Source organism: Cibotium barometz, chromosome 14 (assembly GCF_041138505.1).
Source record: "Cibotium barometz isolate CiBa-2024 chromosome 14, ASM4113850v1, whole genome shotgun sequence".
Classification (NCBI taxonomy): domain Eukaryota; kingdom Viridiplantae; phylum Streptophyta; class Polypodiopsida; order Cyatheales; family Cibotiaceae; genus Cibotium; species Cibotium barometz.
In genome coordinates, this window is record NC_141059.1 from 35,689,185 (window position 1) to 35,695,720 (window position 6,536).

Here is a 6,536-nt window from a genome sequence, read left to right on the forward strand (position 1 = left end):
CTCCCGAGCTTCCAAACCCATCCAAGTTCATCTGGGTACGTGAACGGGCCCTGCAACCCAAGGACAAGTGTCTTGAGAAGATCTCCTTCTACCCAAGAGTGTGGCTAATCAACCCACACTAACATACATCCTACTTGGCATGGTGCCAAGTCTACATAAGCAGTCTGCTAACCAATCTGGCCATAGATGGCCAACATTCAGAATGTCTAAACTGGAGACTCGGCACACACCTAGTACTCAACACAACTGCTACTCCTTATACAAGGGGGCCTTATAAAAAATAAAGCAACCTGCTTACACGCAGGGTGGATAATTAATTTTCAATATGGGGTTTTTGTGTATCCTATATGTGGATCATAGAGAATGGACCCTTAGAAACATGGTTGTTTGCGCGAGTGGTTAATCAAGGAGGAATATTGTTTCAAGACAACAAATGACAAAATGTTGCTTCACTCTAGATTGAATTAATGTAGATCATCTCTTACTATGAGGAGAACAATAATGTTATGTTTTAACATGGACATGACATGGCTAGACATGGGAGCTACACAAAATTTGGGTTAACAAGGTGTGAAGTGTCCTTATGTTAATGACACCTTGCAGGTATAAAAGCTAGGAAGTCTTGTGATATGTCCCATGTCTCGACATAATGAAGGTAGCATAGAGATCAACCAAACAATTCATTATAGTGAGAAGTGGATTAATGGGCTATATAGTTGGGTTTGTAGCTCATTTGTGGGGGAGTTCCTTTGTGAGACTAGTGAGAGGGGCCTCTTAAGGACCTAGCTACTATGGATAGCCACACCAATGATAGTTGTCATGAGGACTAGGAGTGCATGGTATGGGACAACGGGGGTATGCCTTGAGGGTATGCCTTGAGGGTATTGGCTTGAGGGTACTCACCTAACAACAATTCAATGAGGATTAGGGGCATGTAGTATGTGACACATATACCTTACCTGGTGATGCTCTAGGTGGGTTTTCTTGTTTTCTAGCTCGAGGGATGGCTTACCATGGATTTGGTGTAGCCTATAGTTGGGTGGTAAGATGCTCGATCTTGACATGTCCTTGATGTTATTTTGATATTTCTATGATTTAGAGTTTTGTTTGGTAAGAGCTTGGTCGAGCAATGATTAGAGTTAGTGAATTTACTAGCCTTGGAATGTTGACTGTAATGCCTTGCATAGTGGTGATAAACAACATCACATCTAGAGAATACAATGAGGTTCGAACTCGCGACCCACCTTGAAAGCCAAACCTCTTAAAATTTACATATTCCAAACTCAAACACTCGACTTGAAAGCCAAACTCCTTAACATTTTAAATATACTTAAAGAACTTTGCAAATAAATTCAGTTATTTCACAATCATGTGTATGTCCCTCAACATAGGATTCATAACTCCCTCTCTATATATGTAAAGAACTTGAGGGTTAAGATGAGCAAAAATTATGCTCCAGTGAAGGGTGAAAACAACCATGGAACATAATATGCAAAAGTACAAAGAAAGATCAGGACATTGATGTATTTAAGGGATGTGTATGTCCCTCAACATAGGATTCATAACTCCCTCTCTATATATATAAAGAACTTGAGGGTTAAGATGAGCAAAAATTATGCTCCAGTGAAGGGTGAAAACAACCATGGAACATAATATGCAAAAGTACAAAGAAAGATCAGGACATTGATGTATTTAACAATATAAGAGATGTTGAAGATTACAACTGAGACGGGGTGCCGTGATTCAATCAGATATAATATATGCATTGCATTTGCATTTTCTCTTAAGAATACATGGATACAATACTATAGGCGGGTAATACTAAATAATAAGGGGGTATACACACCAACGTTTGCCCCAACCTTTTGGTGATGGTAGTTGTTCCGCCCATGCTCATAGGTGTGGAGTCTCCCCCGCCCATCCAAGCCCGCCCAACTTTAGCTGATAGTGTGTAAACCCCCACAGTACAAAAGGCCTTGACTTTTACTCGTTGACTTTAGTACACGTGGCAACAAAACTTGTGAACTAACCTGCAAATTATAAATGTTTCCAATTCAAGGGTGGGATTTGACTCACAAGGGTACATCAAATCCCATCATAGAGTTTACCTTCTTTACTTTTAACCTCGGGTAAAATTACAAGTTTATTCAATTGAAGATCCCATAGGGTGACAGTCCACCCCTGCACAGCAAAGAGATTTATGTAACACCATTAGTAAACATAGCACACAAGCATTAGGTGCACTGAAATTTTCTTTTATTAATGATGCTAATGATCATAATTAACCCACTCCATATCAATTGAACAAGAATTAAACGCAGGTTAATTAAAAATGGCCTTCAGCATAAGTAAGGTTGTACACAAGGACAAGAGCATGTGGGCAACTGAGTTGGTGAAAACATGCATGCTTACACAAGGATTAGAAGTTTGAATTTGTACCCAATAGAAAGACACAGAGAAAGTTAGTGGGGTTGATTAACTCATCAATAGAGATTGAGACTTCATTAGCACAATGATTAAGATGAGATTATGGGCAAAAAAGTGTGGGAGAGAGGGAGAGAGAGAGTTTTTGATGTCATAGCCAAGCCAGCAAACCATATATGATCCCTATGGTGCCATCAAAGTGTACGGAATGTGACTTGAACCCCGAGCTCCCGATTGGGAGCCCAATGCATTAAGAGAGAAGCACAATGCTAAGATTGAGATCAATGAACATATGGCATCACAGGGGCAGATTAGCAACATAGGTTGATAAGGACATCAGCAACAAGGGTTGCTTAGCACATGACTAAAACATGCATTTAATCAGCAGGCTTGACCAGCACAAGAACAGAGATGATTGTCTAGCACAACCCTTAGTATGGAAGATGATTAAAACATGGGTACAAGAGTTAATAAGAAACATGGGAAACACACGAGCAGGATTAACAGAGAAACAAAAACATGGTTTGAGTTTATTAGCACATGAGTAAACAGAGATTGAACAAACATGGGTTGATTAGCACATGAGCAAACAACAAGGGTAAATCAGCACAGCCTGCAACATGGCTAATTAGTGTTCAGCACATAAACAAAAATGGACTTGATGGGTGTGATCCTCAACATGAGCTGCACATTGCTTCTTATTAATACAGAAGATGAGCTTACCTCTTCAAACAGGTCTATGCACTCTTTGCGAATTTCTGAGGAGAGGGTTTTCAAAAGAGGGTGTGAGTCCTGGTTCGCGGTGTTGCACTGCAAGAGGCTGTTTTGGGCACCACCCATCACCTGCAGCTTGATATCCTGTGCCCATATGACCAGGTTGAAAGCACGGCGGACCTTGTCACACAGGGCCCCTTCCACATCTGTGATGTTAGCGAGGCGCGCTGCTGCAGCATCCTCCGGCTTGATTTGCCACTCCACCCACACATCTGCACTCACCTTCATGTCATCATTTGACATTGCACTTGCCCAACTCACATTGCTCTGCCTCCTCAACAATGACTCAAATCCAGCAAATACCTCCACTCTTGAGATGCTTAAGCAATGCCTGTAATGAATAAAGCCCCATTTAATTCAGTTAAGCTTCGATCTAACAACCATCCCCATGTTTCTACTAGTTTGCTTGCATTGCATTCAGTCCCCCCATGTATCTAATCAAATGTATGTGCAGGAAAGATGTATTAACTGCAATCTATGCTGAAAAAAGATTTGATCAATTCTAAATCTATGCAGGAAAGGGATTAAAAAATAGAGACTATAGCAGAATCAATGCAGAAAAGGATAATTAAATAGGAGGGATTAATCAAATTAATTTATGCAGGAAAGGGATTCCTGAATTTAATCTATGCAGAAAAAGAGCGTTGAGCATAATGTTTACATGAAGGGATGAAGAAATCTGGACTATCGTGTAATCGATATGGAATGCAGGAAAAAGGGAGAATCCGAGCCGGGAAGTCGTAATTAATCTCTGCAATCTATGGATAATCAACTGTGTAGACCTTGAGACTAACCTGCCGGAATAGAGAATTTGGGGCTGTCGGTTGCAGAATTTGATGCCGACTTCGCAGTCGTGGACGGTAACGACACGGAAGGGCCCTAAGACAAACTCTTTTTCCGACAATATTTTGTCGTCGGTGGCAACATAAGAAAATCTGCCGGGGGGGCACGAATGGATGGAAACGCCGGCCTCCAAAAGCACGGCTTTTCCGTCGATCCACGCTACGCCCAAATGGCCCTCCCTTATCCGCACCCTATGCAGGCTGCCGTGCTTCACAAAACTGCTCTTCTCGCTTACCACTTGCTCCAGCACGAAGCCCTCCGACGGAAAACTGTAACTGCCGGACGACAGCAGAAGTGGTTTCGTATCCAGCCACGCCAAGCCGACCATTTTGTCGGGGATTTCTATCGTTAGTCTCTTTGATTCTCTGCTGCCGAAATGCTTCCCCGGACTGCCGAATATTTTCTGTGGACTGCCGGAATTCCTCAGCTCGCTGCTGGAATTCTTCGTACTGCCGAAATCTGTTTGCAATGAAAAGATACCCTTCCTAAACCTCTTCCCTTTCGTTGGAGTACCCAGCACATGTCCGTTGATTTGCTCGCCACCAGACTTCTTTTCTGCACGTGGGTCTCCCTCATTTAGCTTCAATGTGCTGAATTTTGTTGATGGGTTCTTCAGGTTATGCTCAAAATCGCCTGATTTCGTTGATGGGTTCTTCTGATTGCGCTCATGATTGCTCGATTTTGTTGATGGGCTCCTCTCTGTGTGCTCAGAATTGCTCAAATTTGTTGATGGGTCTCTCTGCTTCTGCTCCAAATCACTTGAAGTCGTTAATGGGTTCCTCTCAAAGCGCCCATTGCTCAACTCTGCTGATGAATTCCAGTGGCTCTGCTTTAAACTGCTTGAATTTGTAGACGGGTTCCTCGGCAAATGCTCTAGATTTGAAGATGGGTTCGACCACAAAAGGGGCCCTGATTTGCTTGCTTTCTTCAATGAGGTGTGACTGATCTGGGTGCTGTCGTTTCCGACCAAATCAGAGATTTTTTTAGCCGATGAGCTTCTTTTGATGCCGCCCAATTCAGCGCTTTTGTTGGCTGCTGGTGGGTTTCTGTGGTGAACAACAAAAAGCTTGTCTTTAGGAGCAACAGCAGGCGCTGAAGAAGAAGTAATAGGAGTAGATTGAAACAGCTCTGCAAGGGTCTTTCTAGGCCTCCCATTGGGTAACAGATCAAAACCCTTGTGTAGAGGCTTTTCCAAGGCTCCAGCTTCATCTGGCGGGAGCTGCTGATGCCACTCTATGTGTTGTGCAAGTTTCACCATTCGGTTGCTTGATGCTCTGAGCATTCAATAAAAGGGGGGGAAAAGGAAAAGAAATAAGCTAGTTTTGGGGGGAGAGGGGCCTTTAATCCTAAAGCATGGAAGAAGAAAGCACATGAAAGACGAGCTTTGGTTTTGGAGCATGCAAAAAGCAACTGAATTAGCTGCTTAGTTAGGGCTTAGAGGGGAGGGCCTTAAACAACCAGAAGAAAGCAAATGAAAAGTTGGTGTGATCACATGGAAGAGAGGAGAAGAAGGTGTACTTGAAGAGCCTGGAGGCTGGCTGGAAGGGGGGGGAGGACTACCTAGATGGGAGGGGAAGGCCTCTTGGTTTTAATTCTAGTTATCTCTTTCTTGAGAGAAGAGCAAGGTATGCATTGAGAGGAGAGCTTTTATTTGTTGCTAACATCAAAAGAAGAGCACTAGGCTCTAGCAAGGCCTGGAGGCTGGGGCCAAATCATATAATTAGGGGACAGCTCTGCAGAAAGTGCAGAGAAAGAGATGTGGGGGATAGGTAATGCCTGCCACTTTCAACAGCCCCTACACACACACACACACACACAGGTGACAGAATCATGTCCCTCTCCCTAGAAACTGTATTTGCTTTTTTCCTTCACTTATCTAGCTGGATGTAAAGCTCAAAAAGTCCAGTACTGCATCTGTCTTGTATTATTTTGTAACACAGTCAAGGATTGAGGCTGGTTTGCATCTCCTCAGTCTTTTCTTCTCTTTGTCAAACATTTTTTACACCAAAGCAGCTTTGCTCCTTCTACCTTGAAGCTTCCAAACAAATACAATATGTATTGAAAGGAGACTTTTTTTTTTTTTTTTTGGGGGGGGGGGGGGGGGGACTAGGGAGATACAGATAGCCTTCTGTACTCGAGGAGTTGGAAAGAAAAAGATTGGTTTGTGTGTACATTTTCTTAAAGAAATAAATCAATGTATATTATGTGTATATATAGGCATGTATAGTGGTTATAGTAGTATCATGGAGGTGGGGATAAATGTGGCAGCTTTTTTAATAATAATAAAAAGCTTTTGTGCAAAGCAAACCAACAACTGCAAACAAGTCTATCATATATATATAATAGTATAATAATGTGGCCATCATCAATCTCAATGCTCATTCATTGAAACTCAATTTTAAATTTTCGTTTTTATTTTGGAAGGGAGAAAATGGGAACTGAGAGCTTTTTAGCTCAGGAAAAAGAGGTGAGAGAAAGGGGACCATGGTGGGATC

At 42.4% G+C, this 6,536-nt stretch overlaps 1 protein-coding gene across 2 annotated transcripts; it reads right to left on the reverse strand.

The window, feature by feature from the left end:
• Positions 1–1,664: 1,664 nt before the first annotated feature.
• On the reverse strand, positions 1,665–5,663 carry LOC147631959 (uncharacterized). Of its 2 annotated transcripts, XM_086808496.1 has the most exons (4): positions 3,993–5,663; positions 3,148–3,529; positions 2,109–2,181; positions 1,665–2,030 (listed from the first exon to the last, which is right to left on the reverse strand). In XM_086808496.1, exons 1-4 carry the CDS (start codon positions 5,321–5,323, stop codon positions 2,026–2,028), a joined length of 1,791 nt encoding a protein of 596 aa, XP_086664622.1. In that variant the 5' UTR covers positions 5,324–5,663; the 3' UTR covers positions 1,665–2,025. The 2 variants fall into 2 exon arrangements, with proteins under 2 accessions (XP_086664622.1, XP_086664621.1); XM_086808495.1 differs by having other exon boundaries at positions 1,946–2,181.
• Between the last annotated feature and the right edge of the window lie 873 nt (positions 5,664–6,536).

What these genes read in the sequence shown, in the direction of transcription:
- LOC147631959 (XM_086808495.1), bottom strand. Translation starts at nt 5,323, where the DNA reads ATGCTCAGAGCATCAAGCAACCGAATGGTGAAACTTGCACAACACATA. An exon ending in CAAATTCTCTATTCCGGCAG is followed by an intron (nt 3,530 to 3,992) that starts GTTAGTCTCAAG and finishes TATTCATTACAG; the next exon opens with GCATTGCTTAAGCATCTCAA. An exon ending in GCATAGACCTGTTTGAAGAG is followed by an intron (nt 2,182 to 3,147) that starts GTAAGCTCATCT and finishes TTTGCTGTGCAG; the next exon opens with GGGTGGACTGTCACCCTATG.